This window comes from Rhinatrema bivittatum, chromosome 4, assembly GCF_901001135.1.
Source record: "Rhinatrema bivittatum chromosome 4, aRhiBiv1.1, whole genome shotgun sequence".
NCBI classification, from domain to species: Eukaryota; Metazoa; Chordata; class Amphibia; order Gymnophiona; family Rhinatrematidae; genus Rhinatrema; species Rhinatrema bivittatum.
Window position 1 is genome coordinate 423,616,076 of NC_042618.1, and position 21,416 is coordinate 423,637,491.

The following is a 21,416-nucleotide window of genomic DNA, read 5'->3' on the forward strand; positions in this document are numbered from 1 at the left end:
ATTTTATTTGCTTTTTCATAACTTTACATATTTATCAACAGTTACAAAACCAAAATATGAAATCACGATAGGGTTGAAAATCCTTCCCTATCTTCATTATAGAAAAATTATACATCATATTGGAAAATTGTACTTTTGTCAACCTTTTGTAGAGGCTTTATTAAACACATGGGAGAATTCCAAACACAAAAATTTTTTAACCAAGAAAACACAACCTGTTCCCTAAATTAATATTGCTCTTCTCTGGATAGTGGGGAAGAGGTGGTTACTTTCCTCTGATCTACAAATAATTTTAGTTGGTCTGGTGAGAAAAAAATAAAAACATCTTGATCTTTCCTTACCACACATTTACAAGGGAATCTCAGATTATATGAGTAACCTAAATCTATTATGTCCTGTCGATGAATCAAGAATTGTTTTCTTCTTAGCTGAGTAGTGAATGAGATCCGGAAATATCTTAACAGGATTATCATGAAATAAGACAGGGTATTTTGAGAAATATTTTTTCATGACTTTATTCAGGTCTGAAAAATTAATAAAAGATACTAAAAGAATACCCCTGTCTATTATAGGGTTGTTAGAGTCCTCCAAGAAATCTGTTAAGTTTCCCTGAAAAGGTAGCTCCATAGCATTCAAATTTGAGTTTTTCTTGGGTAGGAAATAGCAATAGCTTATATTTGGAAATTCTTGTTCTGTAAATAGTAATACTTCCAAGAAAAATCTCTTTAAAGTTTCTATAACAATTTCCCCTGCTACCCTAGGGAAATTAAGTACACGTAAATTTAAACGTTTGGAGTTATTCTCAAATAACTCCATACGTCTAGATAGGCACTCTCTATCTAGCCCTAAAGCTGCTTGTAATTCAATATTCCTCTTACCAAGATCTTCTAATATCTCGATTCTATCTTCAGACTTTTTTATCTGACTTTGAATTTGTACTATATCTTGCTGATTTTTCACTGAAACAACATCTATCTTTTTCTCTAGACCTTTAATATCTTTTGACATTGATACCATCAAGTCCCACACTAAGTCCAAAGTTACCACAGCAGGGCGTGTCGTTATCTCCATGGACCCAGCGGTGGCTTCTGTTCTCTCCCTTATACTCACAGACCCAGAGGTGCCACCTCCCTCATGCTCTAAATTCTGGTCTGTGTTAACTCCCGACCCATTAAAGGAGTCTATTTGGGCTGATGTTTCCCCTGGTGATATCTCAATCACCCTTTGCATTGGTGGTATATCCGGATTTGGGCTCAGCGATGCCTCCTCCATATATGCATGTCTCTCTCCCACTAGACATGAATCCGCAGGATCCTTGGCCGCCGGAGTTTTGGGTACAGAAGCTGTCATAAACCTGACTATTTCCTGTTGGATAGGAGAGGCAAAAGAAGCCGAGGGATAAACCCTGACCTTACCCTTCCTTTTTGACGGCATAGTCATTAGTAATTCAATAAACAGGAAGCCACTTATGTCAGCAAGTTGTGTTATTTCTCACCTCTGTGGCGGACTGTTGTGAGTCGCTTAGAGTCTTCCGTCCTCCCGGCCTTCTCCGGACTAAGCCGGAACAAGCCGGCGCGCCCCTTAGGGCGCGTGGCTTGGCGGTGCGCCGCTCCAAGGCCGATTTTATGGGCGCGTGGGACTTCCGCTCACGTCAGAGGCGTCGGGGGGCGGAGTTCAGATCACGTCTCGGGTTTGCAGGCAAAGAGGTCTCAGGTCAGGCCCAGCTGCTCCGACTCTGGCACGATGACTCCTCTGTATCCCAGGTAAAGCTCCCACCACTCACGCAGCCGCCTACTCTTATATTTTAATTGACTTTATTTTGCTTTTACTGTTCTTAATAGCTAACATATTCCATACTTTTAATAGAGTTAGTTATTACTATTTTACAATGTATTGTATTTATTATATGTTTTGACTTTTGTAAACCGTTGTGAAAGCACGTCTGATGTAACGGTATATAAAACTACAATAAACTAAACTAAACTAATGCACTTTAAACAGCATATATATCTCGTGATATACACTGTATATCGGATGATAGAGCACTATTGCAGTGATAGCTGCAACATACACAATATCTTGAATATCCCTGCCCAGGTTCCCTTCCCTATTACAATGACCGTCTTTGCATACAATTTGCATGCATGAATAATGCAAATGCATGCAAAGAAGGTCATGCAAAGGTAATCCTATGCAAATATTTTATTGCAGCCGACCAAGAAGGTGGTCAGCCATGATAAAATAACGACACCTATTTCAAAACCATTAACTGTGAGGTGGGAGGCTCAGAACCCTAATACGGTTCCTGAGGCTCCCGCCTCACATTTAAAGTGGCGACCAAAAAACCAAAAAAAAATTGCAACAAAATGGAAAGGTTGAGCTGGAGTCAGGATTGACCCCAACACCTCCAAAGTGTAAAAATTTAAAAAATGTACCTGTGCGGTGACGGCCCCAGGCTCCCAAATCCATCAAATAAAATAGAGGCTCTGTTTTAAGTTTCGGGGGGGGTGGGGAGCCAGGATCATTTTTTTTCTCTTGAGGATGGTGGTGGGGGACTTAATGTTTGACTTGGGAGGGTGTTGGGACAATATTTTTCACTTGGGGTGGGGGTGAGGATGGGATGGGGGACCATAGCTAGAGAGTCTATTTTATTTGATGGATGGGGGATGGGGCTGTCACCCTGCAGGTGCATTTTTTTTTTTTACTTTTACAGTTTGGGGGGAGTCATGGTCACCTCAAGTGGCTGCCTCAGGTTGACATGGGGTCAGCCCTGAACCTTGCTCAACCTTCCTGTTTTGACGTTATTTTTTAATTTTTGGGCTAGCAGCCCTTTAAGGCGATGGTGGTCTCATGAGGCTGGGGCCAGCATCAGGTTAAAGGGCCCCTGGGCAAGTCCTTTTGGCCCGCAGTGTTTGGCCGTGAGACAAAAGAATGTGCCAGAGAGCTGTGATGTTTTTTTTTGGGAGAGGGGGCCCCACGATCGCAGCCACTATCAGCCAGACAACCTGATACCCAGCCATCTTGGGGTGGGTCAATGTGACAGGATTTTCAAATCCCACCATTTGTCCGGTTAAGTCCAAACTTAGTCAGACAATTGGTACTGAAGATGGAGCTCATGGTGTTTTCTGCTGTTGAAAATGCACAAACCCTATCATCTGTCCTTCAGAAATCCACAGCAGACAGACTGAAAGTCCATTACCTGAGCCCCCACTCCTGGTCTATACAGTGCTTCCCTTCTTAGGCACTCTGCACACCTTTCCCCTTATTTATATCCTACCATGATCAGCTCTGAGGAGAAACAAGGCACATTACTTTCATTCTTGTATGTACTGTGATATGCCGAGAAAGCTGTGAAGGAATGTATCCTGGTACCCAAAGTTGGGACTTTAACTCTCAACTGATCATGAGGGCAGGAAGTGATGGAGGGTTACAGTGCACCATGATTCAGGAGTTCAGAGATGCCTCTGCTATCTTGGGCCAATGACTTATGTCCCTGTGCCTCAGGGACCCAGCTGAAAGCAAGGTATTTGTCTTAAACTGGCTTTCCCAGGCAACAAATTCCAGGACTGATTTGTTAAAGTTTTTTTTCCCATTCTGTATGAAAAAGCTTAGAAAATCAGGCTCTAACTATGTTTGTTTTGCTTTAAAACCCTTAGGCTCACGATTAGTATGCTGTGACCTTGTGATTTATTCTGCGCACAGTTCCACATATGCAGGCTGTACTCTAAACAATAACGGATCTTCACCAGATGTGGTACAGAAAATGGATAAGCAGACAAAGGAAACTGAAAGCCTAGTGGCTTTAATAAGACCATACCCACTTCAGATATGACTTTTGTCCAGAGCAACAAAACTGAGACACTATGGGTCCGATTCACTGAGGCTTTTCTTCTATTCTCAATCTGTGGGGAAAATGCTTTAGTGAATCAGGCCCTTGGTGCAAAGCGCAGCATAAATAGACAATATGGTCTGTTTAGTCTGCCTATCCACATCAACTATTTATCTTTTCAATCCTTACCACTCCCTCAGAGACCCCCTGTACTTATCCCATTCTTTCTTGAATTCACATATTGCCCTCATCTCCACCACTTCCTCTGGGAGGCTGCTCCATGCATCCACCACCCTCTCTGTAAAGAAATATTTCCTTAGAACACTCCTGGGCCTACCCCCTTTCTCCCTCATCCCATGACCCCTCGTTCTAGAGCCTCCTCCCTGTTGAAAGAGGACTGCCTCTGGTGCATTTAATCCTTGGAGGTATTTAAATGTCTCTATCATATCTCCCATCTGCAATGCCTGCACAGAGTTATCAAAAAGACTTATTGGAAACAAGCAACCTGTTTGGCTAGGCAGATCCCTAGTGCTGATGAGGCTGAGGGCAGTTACTTTCCTGTGCTAATTATTCTGAACAATAAGACTGGATCATTCTATGGCTCAGTGTAGAAGAATAGCAATTACAATTCTTTAACTTTAAATTTTAAGACGTTTGTACAAGGTCATTGGTTTCAGACCTCCCATGCCATTAGAGAGATACGGCACATCAGGACAGCAAATACAAATACAGAAGCCTCTCTCAGACAGTTGGGCCAATGCAATATTGGTGCGCGTTAAAGGGGCACTCATGACTGAGGTGGCTGTCAGCCACAGGTTAAAAAAATGGACACTCTAAGATTGAGCGTCCATTTTCCTTACCTGGCCACCGGCACACTTTTTTTCTTTAATTTTTTTTTTTGGGACATTTCTAGCTTTTTATTTCCTCCGACTTAATATCACCACGATATTAAGTCAGAGGAAGTACAGAAAAGCAGTATTTTCTGCTTTTCTGTATACTTTTTGGGCTTCTTAAGACTTAATGCCAGCTCCAGAGCTGGTGTTAATTTTTGAGAATAAAATGTGTGCCTCTGGTGCACAATTATTTTTTGCATGGAGGGGAAATCGACAATAACCTCATCAACATGTATTTGCATATGATGACTGCTATTACCTACGCATGTGATAGGACACGCATTTTGGACGCGCTAATCCCTGTTTTGCAATGGGGGATGTGGTCGCACGTCCAATCGCGGGTTAATCATGCGCTGCAACCAGCGCACGGTATAGCATCAGCCCGAGTGTCCCTCAGCATCTGGGAAGGGCCAGCAGAGGGAGAGGCAGGACTTCCAAACTATAGAGCAAAATGACTGCTTTTGAAAGCTGGGTTTTCCACCTGCAGCGCTGTATTATATCACCACTACACACCACCATTGGGCATTTCAACAAATTCATTAGTACTAAAACAGGTGAAAAAGTTACTTTTACGGGTGAATACAAAATGTTTCACAGAAATATCCAGGTTTACAAAAAAGGTAAATGACAGAGAACTGTGGGATCCGAGCTCTTATCGTCAGGGAAGTGCTGGAGCATGTCTGAGCAGTGTGGATGAGTTCTGCTCTGTTCAGAACATCCTACCAAGTATTCCATATGGATTAAGGCAGGGAGAGCAGACCATTTAGTAATCTCCTTATTCTACACTTAAATTCAGCTTCCATCTGCTTCAGTTGCTGGGGTCTACCAAGACACCACTCCCTCCTTCCATTTTACTAGGAAACTCCTTAGGTCAGGGGATTCTTTCACACACTGCACCCGATCACTGATTGTATCATTGCTTTGCTTATTTATGGTTTACCTACCACACAGGCCAAAGGTAGGTGTTAATTTCCGCCGTGCCGGGGAAGTGTACAGAAAAGCAGTAAAAACTGCTTTTCTGTACACCCTCCGAATTAATATCATGACAATATTAAGTCGAAGGTCCTAAAAGTTTAAAATAATTAAAAAAAAAATTTTTAAATCGGCCCGCGGCTCGCGGGTTGAAAACCAGATGCTCAATTTTTCCAGCGTCCAGTTTCTGAACCCGTGGCTGTCAGTGGGTTTGAGAACCGACACCGGCAAAATTGAGCGTCGGCTGTCAAACTCGCTGACAGCCGCTGCTTCCGTCAAAAAAGAGGTGCTAGGGACGCGCTAGTGTTCCTAGTGCCTCTTTTTACCGCGGTCCCTAATTTGCATGTTTGTCCCCCCTGAATCGCGTGCACAGGAGAATGGCCTGTGCACGCGCTGGGAGAGCGGGCACTCGCCTGCTCTCCCGCGACCTTTACTGTATTGGCCTGACAGTCTTCTACTGCTACTGCTTATCATTTCTATAGTGCTGGTCAATGTACACAGCACTGTACAATGATACATAAGAGACAGTTCCTGCTACATAGAGCTTACAGTCTATTCAAGGTTGACAAATGGGGCAGATAAACTTAGGGCGATTCATTTATTATGGAAAATGGTTAAAACCGAGAAGAGTGTGATCAGGAGAATCAGGGATTAAGATTTAAAAGCAGAATCAGCTGGCTGGTTATGCTAAGGTTTCCTTTCCCTTTCATTTCAAATGAAATAGGATAAAACATTGACACAGAACAGATTTAAAATTCTGATCAAGCCACCTGGAAAGAGGCATTTAGAGCTGTGATATCTCAGTCGTTACTGGGTGGGTATGTGCCTGCCTCTTTAGGTCATCACAGCAGTACTAGGAGGCAGCTCTTCCCTGCTCAGTGGGGTAAGGGGCCTTGCGCTGAGTTTCTCAGTCCTCTCTTCCACTGCCGAGTTGAATGACGCAGCGTTTGATAATTACGCATCAGCTCTTGTTCTGCACAGACAACAGCCAACAGGTCGGAAAGCAATCTGAACCACCATCACTGTTTTATTCTTCAGTCCCTCTGGAGAGGTAAGCAGGTAAAGGCCTCGCGCCATTCCTCCAAGCATCTGATGAAGTGCCTGCAGCTAACACCCCGCAGCTCTAGAGTATATGCCCTTCCTTAAGGAAAAACTGAAGACAGAATACAATTCTTGAAAGCTTCCAAAGCAAATCTCAGAAAAGAGCCTGCTCAGCCAACTCCTCTCCCCCTCCCCTTTTCTCTGAACTTACCTCCTCTTTCTCCACCACTCTCACTGTCCCAGATCAACTGCTCTGTCACTGATCCCCTTACACTGTCAGAGTTGTCCCTCTAACCTGGTTCCCAAATAAACTGAACCCATGCAGACTGGATAAACCAAGTGTTTCTTTTCTGCTGACAGAAAACATGGGGAGAGACAATGGTGCACCAGACATGTTATTATGAGCTAACCTTCTCTCATGACCAGAGGAAAGGAGAGAGAAATGTGCAATGCTTTAGGAGGTCACATCTCTAGAATCTGGATCTTTAACCTAGCCATGCAGTTTTCATCATCATTTCTTTATATCACACCTTTCCATCAAGAGAGCTTAAAGCTCATAAATACATCAAATACAGACTAGAATGAGTTACATAAATACCAAATTACATTTGAGCTGAGCAAGGCAGGGTAAGAAGTTTCCTTGAAAAAATGTAACTATATAAAATCTTTGAAAGATTTTTCTTCTGATAGTTATATTTATTTATTTATTAGTTTTTGTATACTGGCATTCATGTAAAAACATATCACGTCAGTTTACATCCCTGGGCAAATATCAATTAACAAGCCAATGAAAACAACTCACTAACATGTGACATGCTAGCACAGTTCTTTCTGGACAAAACCTCCAAACTAATAAATGACAACCCCCAAGTTTCCAAGGAAACACGGAACCCCCAACCCAACACTGTCCCCACTTGGAACATCTTTGAACCCATAGCCTCCACCGAGATAAAAACCATCATAAAAAAATCAACCCAGCTTCTCACCCCCTTGACCCTATTCTAATCAAAATCATGAAACTAATCCCGGAAATCATAGCTGATATCATCAACATATCTCTACAATAAGGAAGCTTCCCAGATGCCCTTAAATGCGGCATTATCAAACCAATACTCAAAAAAACACATCTGGACCCCGCCAACCCCACCAACTTCAGACCCATATCAAACCTCTTCTTTATCTCAAAAATCCTCGAAAAAACAGTAAACCACCAACTCTCCGAACATCTGGAAAACCATAAAATACTCTACCCATCCCAACACGGATTCAGAAAAACACTCAGCACCAAAACACTCCTGCTTACCCTCAACGACTCAGCACTCAGAGATCTTTATGCTGGCCAATCCTACCTTCTTATACTTCTTGACATATCCGCCGCATTCGACACTGTCAACCACAACACCCTCATCACCAGACTATGTGAAATTGGACTAGGCGGCACCACAATCAAATGGTTTAACTCATACCTATCGAACAGAACCTACAAAGTAATCCTCAACAACAAGGAATCAAAAAAACTCCCTCTTTCACACGGCGTACCTCAAGGATCATCACTCTCCTCCACCCTATTCAACATCTACATGCTCCCACTCTGCAAACTCCTCACCAATCTGGGCCTCCAATACTTCATCTACGCCGATGATGTCCAGATTCTCATCCCTAAGAATGACAACATACAAAACACCCTTATTCAATGGAATGCCATCCTCTCACAAATACAAAACCTCCTATCTCAAATAGCACTCACCCTTAACCACTCAAAAACAGAAATCTTACACATCTCAAACAAAACCTCAGAACAAATCAAGCGGAATGGACCATCCACACAAAGCTCGACCAACCTCATCACATCAGCAAGAAACCTTGGTGTCACCCTAGACTTCCAGCTAAGCCTTAAAACCTACATTAATACCATAATAAAGGAAGGCTACTACAAACTACAAATCCTCAAAAAAATCAAACCGCTACTACTCATACAGGATTATCGATCCATACTCCAAGCCCTCATTTTCTCCAAACTTGACTACTGCAACTCCATCCTCCTTGGACTCCCATCCTCCTCCCTCAAGCCCCTCCAACTACTCTAAAATGCTGCAGCCAGATCCCTCACGAACAGCAAACGCTCCACATACATCACCCCCATACTAAAAGAACTTCACTGGCTCCCCATCACACACAGAATTCAATATAAAGCCCTCACCCTTATACACAAGTCCCTCAACAACGAAAAGACAGACTGACTAAAAGACACCCTTCACCCATACACCTCCCAACGAAACCTACGCTCCAGTAACACTGGATTACTCTCCATCTCCTCCAACAAAATGGCCCACCTCGTCTCCACCCAAGAACAAGCAATCTCAATAGCTGGCCCCACTTTATGGAACAAACTACCAGAAGATCTCAGAACAGAACCCTCATCACAGAACTTCAAGAAATCACTAAAAACATGGCTATTCAAAAAAGCCTACCCAGCCGACAGCTAACACCATGACATCCACTACAACCTCTACAAAACCGTACCTCAGCCCGCCCTCATTAATCTTTTAAAATCAGCCGACTATCCAAATGAAATAACGCTTACAGTAGTTTAGTTTACTCTATATTTTTATAATGCTTACACTAGTTTAGTACGTATATTGCCTATATATATTTTTATATAACAATATAAAGATTATATAACTTTATATTGATTATATAACGCTTACATTAGTTAGCTTACATTAATTAGTCCACTTTATATTGTTACAATCTTTTTGAAACCCAAATGGTATAACGCTCTCTAAACATTTTTAACCTTTTAAACCTTTCACTATAATAGACAAGATAAACAATAGTTTGCTTCTATCTTGCTTTATTATTATTATATATTTATGTAACGAAACCATACCTCACTGTAATTACTCTGTAAAATAGTGTGACCTATAAGTACACTAAATGTTTATTTATATGTATGTATAGGTAACAAAACCTCACCTCGATGTAATTACTCTATCTTCTGTAATATAAAATAGTGTGGCATATAATCACACTATCATGTAAACCGATGTGATACCCTGGGTGAATGTCGGTATATAAAAACAAACAAACAAACAAATACATAAATTTTCATTTCAAAATTAACCATTTAAAATCTAAATATATAATATCAGTTTTTCATAAAATCTCTAAAATAAGAAACTAAAAACTATGCTTCAAAATAAAATCATAAAATCATAGAAACCTGTAGCAATAAAAATAAGTACAATCAAATTCCTCTATTGTTGTTAAATGCTTGGTTAAATAGCCATGTTTTGACTCCTTTTTTAAAGGCTTTAATGTTGGATATCATCCTCAAGTGTGGTGGCAGGGAGTTCCATAAATTAGGTCTGGCAATGGATAATGCTCTTTCTTGGACAGTGTTCATATGGGCAGATTTCAGTGTCAGAATTGGTAGTAGACCAGTATTAGCTGATCTCGTTATTTGAGCTGGTATGTGAAAATGTAAGGCTGCATTGAGCCATTCAGCCTTATCCTTGTAGAGGGATTTGTGTTTTAGATCTGTAGACAACTGGGAGCCAGTGAAGCTCTTTTAATACGGGCGTATTAAACAGGTTGCAGATAAATGACTTAAATTCCCCTAGACCGAGCTCACACATTATTACTGCCTGCTGCCATGCTGTGCCCTCAGAATGCTTTCCCTTAACATGATCCATGTCCTGAAACGCCAGCCTCTTCAAATGGTTATAGATTGGTTTGTTCCTGAAATCTCCCTCTTTCTTATCTCAAGCTAAACCCGCTTTATAGAAAAAAATTAAATTCTTCATCTGTGCTCCGTCACAGTGTTTCTAGGGAGCAAACGCCTTTGCTGCATTTCACTTGGGAATCTGAAAATATGCGACATTTCATAACAGCTTCCATAGAAAGGAAGGTGGTCCTACCTCAGCGATAACTCCGACACAGCCAGCAATGACTGCTGCCTTCGCCTGGGCGCCACTCATTCCTCCAAGGCCAGCGGTGACAAAGACCTTTCCAGCCAGGTCATCCTGCCCCAAGTATCGACGCCCAGCATTCAGCACGGTCAGCTGAGGTAACAGACAAGAGACCAGAACGGGTCGTCTTAGCAGGTAGTTAGCACTCGGAACTTATAGAAGACTTACTGATTTTTTGCAAGCTGTGACGCCAACAGGAAAATGCTACAGAGACGTTGTACATGATTTATAGAGATGACTAGATACTGTCTTCAGATGGGCCCCATCAGGGACTCTGGCCATCTCTAAAGTTCAAGTGAAACATCTCTGTAGGATTTTCATGTTGGGTCAACCCAAAGAAATCCAGAGCGCAGAGCCAGACCAGTAACTCAGTGGCAGCACCATGTGGAGGGACTTGGGCTTGATTTCCATCTTAGATCTTCCACTCCCTGGGTCGGCGAGGGCTGGGAATGCTGCAGGGGTAGTGCTCGCAAACCATGGGTAGGGCAGGAGTCTGTCATCATGCAATGAAAATATCTGGTGGTCAGAATCAGGGTTCATGATTGCAGGGTTCTGGAAGGAACCATGAGGTTTGGTCCCTGGCCCAGGATTGTCGCTGCTATGTCTCAGTTGGGAGGGGGAGATATAAAATAAAGGAAATATCCCAGGCAATTGTGAATGAAAGTTCAAGATCCAAAACCTGGTTCTACCTGAGCTGGAGGCTCAAAGGAACTGAAGGAAGTGCAAGGGCTAGCCATCACTCCCAAGATAAAAACACAATCTCTTGAACACTTCTAATAACATTATTCATAAGTAGAACTGTTCAAGCTTTTTTTTTTTTTTTCGGGGAGGGGGGGGTGGTTGGGGAAGGGGGAATTGTTGGCAGTTTCCAACTGTTACATAAGAACATAAGAACATGCCATACTGGGTCAGACCAAGGGTTCTTCAAGCCCAGCATCCTGTTTCCAACAGTGGCCAATCCAGGCCATAAGAACCTGGCAAGTACCCAAAAACTAAGTCTATTCCATGTTACCGTTGCTAGTAATAGCAGTGGCTATTTTCTAAGTCAACTTAATTAATAGCAGATAATGGACTTCTCCTCCAAGAACTTATCCAATCCTTTTTTAAACACAGCTATACTAACTGCACTAACCACATCCTCTGGCAATAAATTCCAGAGTTTAATTGTGCGTTGAGTAAAAAAGAACTTTCTCCAATTAGTTTTAAATGTGCCACATGCTAACTTCATGGAGTGCCCCCTAGTCTTTCTATTATCCGAAAGAGTAAATAACCAATTCACATCTACCCATTCTAGACCTCTCATGATTTTAAACATCTCTATCATATCCCCCCTCAGTCGTCTCTTCTCCAAGCTGAAAAGTCCTAACCTCTTTAGTCTTTCCTCATAGGGGAGCTGTTCCATTCCCCTTATATTTTGGTTGCCCTTCTCTGTACCTTCTCCATCGCAATTATATCTTTTTTGAGATGCGGCGACCAGAATTGTACACAGTATTCAAGGTGTGGTCTCACCATGGAGCGATACAGAGGCATTATGACATTTTCCGTTTTATTCACCATTCCCTTTCTAATAATTCCCAACAGAATGTTTGTTTTTTGACTGCCACAGCTCACTGGGCCGACGATTTCAATGTATTATCCACCCTGACGCCTAGATCTCTTTCTTGGGTTGTAGCACCTAATATGGAACCCAACATTGTGTAACTACAGCATGGGTTATTTTTCCCTATATGCATCACCTTGCACTTATCCACAATAAATTTCATCTGCCATTTTGATGCCCAGTTTTCCAGTCTCACAAGGTCTTCCTGCAATTTATCACAATCTGCTTGTGATTTAACTACTCTGAACAATTTTGTATCATCTGCAAATTTGATAACCTCACTCGTCGTATTTCTTTCCAGATCATTTATAAATATATTGAAAAGTATGGGTCCCAATACAGATCCCTGAGGCACTCCACTGCCCACTCCCTTCCACTGAGAAAATTGTCCATTTAATCCTACTCTCTGTTTCCTGTCTTTTAGCCAGTTTGCAATCCACGAAAGAATCCACTGTTTCTTGGGTTTCCAGCTAAATCAGAATCAGAGTTGGAATCTGGCATCATGAGTCTTCTTTTGCAACTTGCCGGGGGATTTTTCCCCCTATTTTATATCCCCTCCCAACTAACTTTAGTCCAGTCATTGCAACAAGGGTCCATGCACCAGGGCTCCTTCAAGAACCCTGCAATCGTGGGCCCTAAATCCAGCCACTAGGTGTCACTGTTATATAATGACTATGACTCCCTCTGGCTTTTGCAGCAACCCCAGCCCTGAGCAATCTAAGAAGAACAGAGTCAAGAATTGAACCCTGGTCCCACCAGGTGCAAGTGCACAGAGCTGCCACAAAGCTGATGTCTGATTAGGCTTTCTGAGTAAAACATACAGAAAGTGAAGGACTGAGATGAGTTTTAGAACATTCTAGAACTGAGAGAACATCATTATATCAGCCAGGTGGCGGTGGGGTTGTCAGGATTTCATTCATCTACCTTGTCTCCCAAGCATATGCACCCCTTATAGGTCTTCTGAAGTGCAACATCTTATCTGTCTTGTACAGTGAGTACAAGCTGCAAATGTTATACGCTATATAAAAATAAAATCCATCATAACAGAAGCTCTCTTTTTACAATTTATATTACAAAAAAATTCTGAGGACCCTCTAGTAGAGATATTTTGCTTTCTTATATCAGATAATGAATTTCTGTTTCTGGAAGTGATCTGATTGGTTAAACAAAAATTCCCATTCACAATACTCAAGGCAAGTTATTGGCCAGTCAGGGGAGAATATCCCTTTGACTGGAAACCTGGTTTTAGACCCAAGTGAACTGTCAGCTACCTTACATAGGAGAGGGTTCCCTACTAGTGCTAGGTGGGGGCATGCACTGTGTGCCTGCAGCAGCTGCACTTTTGATGATGCCACAGCTCACCTCCCCCCTCGCAATTTCTCAAAATGAGGAGGTCTAGCTCTGACTCACATCACTGCTCTCCAAAATGGATGCTTCCAACAACAGCAAAAGGGGACAAGTACTTTTCAAGGTAAGATAAGGGATGCTGCAACAATCTGTCTTATTCAAACATTTGTTGTTCATCCAGGGAATGTTTCACCCAGCTGGACAATAAACTTGAATTTTCTGACTGGGAATTCTCTTTCATTGAGCCTGTATAAATATGACAGCCCAAACACATGGGCCCAAAATCCCGTGGCTGCTTGGCAAGAGAACAAGTTTGTGAGAGGCAAATTCTTTGTGCAATAACCCATGCCAGGATAGATGTTTATGCCTGGGTCAGTGCAGACTGCACGGGCCTCATGCCTGAACACAGCAGGTGTCATCAGGTCTTGGAGGAAGAGACACACCCTGTTCTGTTCTATAGTTCAAATTTTTGCATGTGGTATATTTCAATGCACTGGGGAACATGTGCATCTATGCAAAATAAACATGCTGCTTTACATCTGAATGCAAAGCTGAGAACCGATTACATTTGCAGACTGCCTGCAGAACTGCAAAGTGCACCAGTACTTTTTATCTGTGGACTTGCCCTACAATAAAAGTACATCCACAGCTTTGCTCTTGCTTTTTATGTGGGTGCTTTTTCTGGGTAAATTTCCCATATGTTTGGAAATACAAACACACACACGTAAGGGCAAACCCTTCCCTCAGTCCCACCCCCAGAAATGCCTCCCCTCATTGTAGATAAAGTTACGGGTATAGTGGCACTTTACCTGCACATAGGCTGAATAATTTTCAACAACAACAAAAAAACACCATTTCCGTGAATAAATAGCCATTTATCCTTGGAAATGGCTTTTGAAAATCGCCTTCAAAAGGTACAATATTAGATCTGTGTTGTGCTCAAAGCACCTACAATTACTTCAGATTCTTAAACGCATCTTGTAAAAAGTGTGTCCAGCATTTTTCACTGTGCAATAGGTGTCTTATGCTCAGTAGCTTACCACTGTGCCATGCACTATTCCCTGTGGCCCAATGTAACAATAGCTCCCTGCAGTCATCTGTCCATACCTAATAACAGGAATAAAGGCAAATGTCTCAGTAATGATATTCACAAAAATGAGATTGGGCTTCTGGGCAACTGAGCTTGATCATGGTCCGGCTCCACCTCAGATCAGAGTTTATAGTGCTACTAACACCCTGCAGCGCCCCCTCACAGTGAAAGCTGGAGCCTGGGGTTACAATTCCAACATCAGATCACAGATTCCTAAAAAGTTTGTGGTCGGGGGCTTGTAACTGAGCAAGTTACGTGGAACACTGGCATTGCTTTTTCAGCATCAGTATGAATGTTCTTACTATACCAAGCTGCAATTGCCCCTCAAAACGGAAGAGATGGTCCCAAAGCATTTTATGTTTATGAAATACTTAAGCAGGAACGTGGAACCATTTCAGAAGTGCAGACTGACAGGCTGAAGAGATGTACTGGAGCAGATCTTACATTGTGACGCCCATCGCAAACAATTTCTCATATTCTTCTCGTGAAGAGTAGTTAGGAATCACCTAAAGAAAGAACAATACCCTTCAACTCAGAAAGTGGTTTTCAAATACTCAAGTTATAATTACATTTCTGCAGGTGACTATGACTTGACATTAATAAGATTTCTGGCCTGCACAAATGAGGTGTTACCCGAAGATACTCGCTCTGTGGCATTGCTTTTTATACTGTAAGTGCGTATGTTTAATAGCACTACAGAAATAAATAGCAGGAATATCTTGGCTGGTTCCAGGAATATCCATCTGTCTGTGTAGTAACAATTCTCTAGCCGTGAGGCACAGATCGTGACTCCCATCCCAACTTGTGCATAGGCACTCTTGAGATGTCATTATATGAAGGCTGGGGGGAGCATGAGTGCTATAGAGGCAGGATCCCTACCCCCTGCACCATGAACCAGGGGTTAGATCCAGGAAGCGAAGCTGGGTCTCCCAACTGGCAACACACTACCACTGGGTCACTGAGCCGAAAGGGAAATAAATGCATCAGACGACACTCACCATCCCGTTTGTGATGACAACGCGAGGCGCGTTAGAGTGGCTGGGGAAGAGTCCCATTGGGTGTCCACTGTACATCACCAATGTCTGTTCTTCTGTCATCTCGGATAAGTAATGCATGACCAACCAAAACTGAAGAGTAAGCAAAGAGAACTAGAAAGCTCACAGCAAAGTGACCAAGCTGTGAAAGGTGCGCTAGATATTTCACAACGTTTACATTAATCAAGCTCTATAAACCTCACCAAGAAGCCTTATCCCACGACAGCATAAATAAATTTCAGAATGCTTATCTTTGATTATTCCATTCATAAAACAGCAGGTCAGACATGAGAAATCTGCCTGCTGCTTTTGTATGCATGGGACTGCACTTCAGCAAGGACTCTGCCCATCCAGTCATCCATATCCCATCCACCTCTTGGAAAATATCATTGCTGAGACCTCATCGGAAGTATTATTATGTTCACACAGTAACATAATGAATGATGGCAGACAAAGACCAAAAAGGACCATCTAGTCTGCCCAGCATCTACCCAAAGAAGATCAAATTCTCGCATGGAACTCTACTTCCAATCCCGCTGTGTCTCCTTTAGGGTTGCAACTCCTGCTTCCATGGAAGTTAGTCTGCGCCATCCAGGAAGCGCAATGAAGCCTCCCCTCCCCCTCCCCTCCCCCTCGAAATTCAGGGGCAAATTCAGGGGTTCATTGACTTTCGTTTGAAAAAGTCAATGGAAAAAAAAAACCAAAAATTAAGAGAAGCATGAGGTCATACAACCAAGTGGCACAGGCCTCAGGTCCGGCCAATGCCATTTTCAAACCCAGTGGGGAAGGAGTAACTGGGGATCTTGCTCCTTCGCCGTTCTATGCCGGAGACCACCATGGAAGGGCTAAGCATGAGCCGGGGTCTAGGGGGACCATCTCTTTTTTTTTTTTATTTTGAGGGTTTTTTAAAATGTAACGTTCATTTCCGTTCAGCAATGAAGCCAACTGAAATAAACATTAAACAAACCAAAACCTGAATGAACAAATCTCTTCCAAAACAAACAAAAACATTTCTGTGCATAACCATTGGGTTTGCACCAAGAATCAAAACATAATTACATTGTAATTTTACTTTGATCATTTCCCCCTCAAATATTATCCACAGAGAGTTGTACCTGCTTTCTCTGTGGGTCATTTCTTTTCCTAAAACACATAATCAGAATAATCGAACCTATGTGCATTTTGGATCCCGTGCCTTCCCAGCCCTGGGAATGCTTGTATACAATGCGGGGAAATATATGTGTGCTCGAGAACGTGTATTTTTCTCCACATTGAGGGTGGGCAATTTTTTAAAAGCCCATTTCCACGAGTAAAACACTGTTTTACTCGTGGAAATGCCTTTGAGTTTTCGTTTTCAAAATAGATTTTATTTAAATTGTATAAATGTAGCACTGAACCCTGGAGTAAAGAAGATTGCCATCATAAAGATGCAGTGAAAGAGAAACGTGGAATTCACATTTTTAATGCTAAAATTGGAAGCAATATTGTTAAGGTTCACACAATATTTTCATATGCTTGAAGCCAGGTTTCTGATAGTAAACAGCACAGTAGCAGCCCAAGTTATTAGAATGGTGAGATTGGCAACCATTTAGCCATTCACATCAGCATTTTGTCTTGGCCGAGGAATAGGATGGGGCAGGCGGAGAGTGGGGCTCCAGAGGTGTTTCAGCTTACCTGCGCCCAATTGCTGAAGACCTGTCCATTTCCTCCATACGTTACAAGCTCTTGAGGAAACTGAAGTGAACATAAAATGGTACAGAACGTTTCTAAACGTGCATTCAGAATTCCCAGCATGGGAAGTCAACTTCAAGAAAAAGCACTAACTTGCACACGGTGAGCTTCAGGAGGATGTTCAGCAAGAAGCCACAGCTTCCTTCAGCATATTTACAACATTAATGACTCATTGTTGACAAAGTTGGCACCATGATGCATTGGCACCGCACACTGGCACTACACCGTGTCAGCAGCAGCGCGTTTTGGAAGAGGCTGTAAGCATTCCATCAGGATAAAGATTATTGCTCAAAACAACAACAATCTTATTTATTGAGCAGCTTCAAGCCTGGGCGTGCACTTAAATTTTTTTTCATTGCTTTTGTTTTTGTTTTCTCTTTCATTTCATTTCTGGTTTATTTTGATTCATTGTGTTTATTTGAAATGAAATAAACCAAAAACAAATTTAAAAAAAAGCCCCCTCCTCCCATCTTACCCTGTCCCTTAAGAAATGCAAATGATGCAGGAGCAATCCCCAGGCCCACCTGCCACAACAGATCCTTATTAAAACCAGCACCGAATGGCCCTGAGATGGGCACCGTTTGGCCATACAACAATATGATGCCAGCTTCAAAGGCCGGCCAGCACTATTTTGAAACAGAGACCTGGCAAGGCAGGATCATACCTGTCCCATTTGGGGAGGGTGACTTTAATTTTCAACATTTTGCGGTTCTGGCATTTTGTTTTCTGTCTGTGTGTGCGTGTTGGGGGGGGCGGCGGGCTGATGACTGCCTTGGAAAACCAAATGAAATAAAAATGAACAAAATGTAATTTGTTTTTCTTTTGTTTCGTTTTTGAAACAAAATAAAATAAAAGCACATCCCTAATTTGTGTGCAGATGTCTTTCCCCAAGATGTCAGGTCCCTCTATCCAGTTAACAGACATGGAGCGGGTTTAAAGCTCACTTGAATATATGGAAACACATTACAGAAGTGATTTCCAGAGGCATCAATAGTAATATAAAGCCTCAAATGCCAACTTTCTTGAAAGTCATATTAAGCAAGTTAGTATGCAATAATAAAATTATTAAGCAAGTTAATTGATATGCTAAAAATGACTGCTTCTGTTTATTTTCAGCTATTGTGAATTTAATGATATAATGAGAAATGGAATTAATGTGCTTATTTCTGGTAGGCGTAAAACTTTGTGCAACAATAACTTCTTAGTGCGGACCGGCCCACTGGCCATACCTGGGAACTGTCCGGGTTTCACCTGGAAGGCTCAGGAAATTTGTATCAAATGCCAGGTCTCCGGGGAAACACTAGAAAGCTCTGGGCCTCTCTGTTGTGGGCGCCCTACCCCTGTGGAGGACTGTTATGACTGGGCTGAGCTGGCAAGAGAAAATCCCCGGGCAGTTTACGATGAAGGCTCACGACATCAGATCCCCTCCCGGGTTCTGATTGCGCCGGAAGCCCAAATAACTCCTGAGCATGCCTGATAGGTTCGCAGAGGATTTCAGTGTACACTACCTGCGCCACGGAGGGATCCAAGTTGTTCATGATCATATGCATGAGAGCCGCAGCTTGCCTGGTCTTGCAGGGGTACTTGCCAATGGGATAAGCTCTGTAACATGCGGAGAGGCACAAGCTTACAAAGATGATCAGATCTTTACCAATGAACAAACAGAGCGCGTTATGTGATGCTAAACTTTCGTTGGGATGAGGGAAAACCCTGTGTGGCTGTGAAAGGACAGCTCGTGGCCCCATGGCCCAACGGGAGCCAATGCCAAGTGAGCAGGAAGCTCACAGGGGGGCAGGAGGACGCTGCTGGGCATTAAAAGAAACTGAACATTAAGAATAGAATGCAATACTGAAACAAGCTGAAATACAGCTCCAAGGAAAGCTTTCCCGCAGAATAAGCGTGACCATTTGCCTTCAGATGCCAGAGTCAGGCTATCTGCACAAGCCTGGTTCATGCCCACCCTTGGTTCATGCCCATCATCTCCTTCACATCTACAAGTAGTTTAAACAATTTTTCTCTCCACGACCCCTCCCCCACCAATTAATGCAAAGCAGCAGCATTGATCACAGATCCTGCTCAATGCATGATTTCTTCCATTTGGGAATAATGAGCTAAAATCACTCAGGCTGTGAATATTGAACATAATTAGCAGGAACCAATTAGATGCTTTCATTTTCCAAAGTGCACAGCACTTTTACAGGTGAAGCAGGAAATGCAAGTTACTTCAAGGAGGGTTTCTAACATTAAAACCAGTGGGATCATCTCCCTCCCTCCTTGCTCTGGTGAGATATATGACCTGCTGATGGATCCCTGGGAGCAGCGCAGGCTACGATAAGGACAAGCCCTCTTACAATGACTTCTGAAGATGGGATCTCTGCCGTCTGCAGAGCTCGTGTACTGCAGCATTGATTGATTATTCTTAAGGAGCTTCAGCGCAAGAGATCACAGCTCTACAGCGACAGAACCCACTCACGTTTCCTTTCAGGTTCTCTTCAGAGTAAGAGTGAATGCAGTGTGCAGTTAACACACCATACAATGTACATACATCAAAAGGAGCTGTCATTTTAATGAGGGAAATTTGGGGCCACCCACTGAACATCTGACAGATACTTTCTTAAATGAAGAATGCCCACATTAGCCCACTGGAACTGTCCATGTTTGGATATGAGGTCACAAATGACATCACACACCACATGAGCTAATGCCATACCATCACCCTATAGCATGCCATGGGCGGCTGCACCTGGGGCTTTCTGCTTTTGCGGTGCAGGTGCTTAAAGAAATACTGCAAGTGAAAGCACAATGATTAATTATCAGGAAGTATAATAACACTAGGGGTAATGTTCAAAAAATCTTCTCTAATACTTTACTAAGACACACATCAAGAGAAGAGCTATATTTATATAGTTTCAGCACTTTTATTGTATAATCACATTTGTTCCAACTATCTAGACATTTACCCATATGGGTATGTGTGTGTTAGATAGATTTTAAATGTCTAGATAGTTGGAACATATGTGATTATACAATAAAAGTGCTGAAACTATATAAATATAGCTCTTTTCTTGATGTGTGTCTTAATTATCAGGAAGAGCATTGTTGCTTACCATACAGCTGTTTGCAACATTATATTGTGCATGGGGGGAACAATTTTCTTTTCAATATCATGAATAAAAGAGAATATTTGAATGTCTTTTTCTGAAGCTTGTCCTTTCCTGAAGCTACAACGTCTGGATACCCCATAATGGAAGTAACATCCACCACTGTAGAGGTTCTCACCTAGAAGGCACCCCCTGCATCTTACCTCATCTCAATGGCTGGGCAGAACCTGTACATGTAAATGTGGCCGTAGACTCTAAGCTCATCGGCAAATTCTTGCGCCAGCTGCTTATGGAACTCGGGTGGGAAATAGCGCAGGGAATTCCGCAAAGCCAGCTGCAGAGAGGGGGAGAGGATTCAGTCTCTTGCAATGACCACGGGTAGCAACTTAATCCATGCACGCCCACTTATCTGCCAAGAAAGGTGGGGAAGCAATAAAGGGACCCCCCCCCGAGAATAAATGCAGACCTGATCTGAAAAGGGATGGTGGAAACTCAAGTGCTGGTCCTGTCAAACTCCATATGAATTCCTTGTGGGTTGTGTCAGCCTTTCTTTGAACCGACCTCAGAATTATCCGGAAATGTTACGGTATCTCTCACTGTTCTTCTGTTGGGCCAGTAAAAAGGATTCACGGCCCAAATCAGAACCAAGTTTTCTCCAGGACTAGGATGGCTACTACAACTCTGTATACACTTTCTAAATGTTTCCTTAATATTCCTTCAGGCAAAAATAAGCTGCTACCGAAAAGAAGACGGGTTTTAACTTGTACAGGAACTGAAAATGTTGAAAAATTAATCTCTAATGTGACA

General features: G+C 42.5%; 1 protein-coding gene across 4 annotated transcripts in view; it reads right to left on the reverse strand.

Annotated features, from left to right (window-relative positions):
• Positions 1-21,416, reverse strand: part of UROC1 (urocanate hydratase 1) — a 48,232-nt gene that overhangs the window by 25,986 nt on the left and 830 nt on the right. The window contains exons 2-9 of one of the 4 annotated variants that reach the window (XM_029601369.1): positions 20,813-20,943; positions 19,017-19,110; positions 17,452-17,511; positions 15,742-15,870; positions 15,188-15,249; positions 14,694-14,760; positions 10,656-10,799; positions 3,822-3,902 (exon numbers count right to left, since the gene is read on the reverse strand). In XM_029601369.1, the coding sequence (XP_029457229.1) occupies positions 3,822-3,902; positions 10,656-10,799; positions 14,694-14,760; positions 15,188-15,249; positions 15,742-15,870; positions 17,452-17,511; positions 19,017-19,110; positions 20,813-20,943 (768 nt within the window). The remainder of the gene's footprint in view (positions 1-3,821; positions 3,903-10,655; positions 10,800-14,693; positions 14,761-15,187; positions 15,250-15,741; positions 15,871-17,451; positions 17,512-19,016; positions 19,111-20,812; positions 20,944-21,416) is intronic. The other 3 variants (XM_029601371.1, XM_029601370.1, XM_029601372.1) reach the window with 3 other exon arrangements.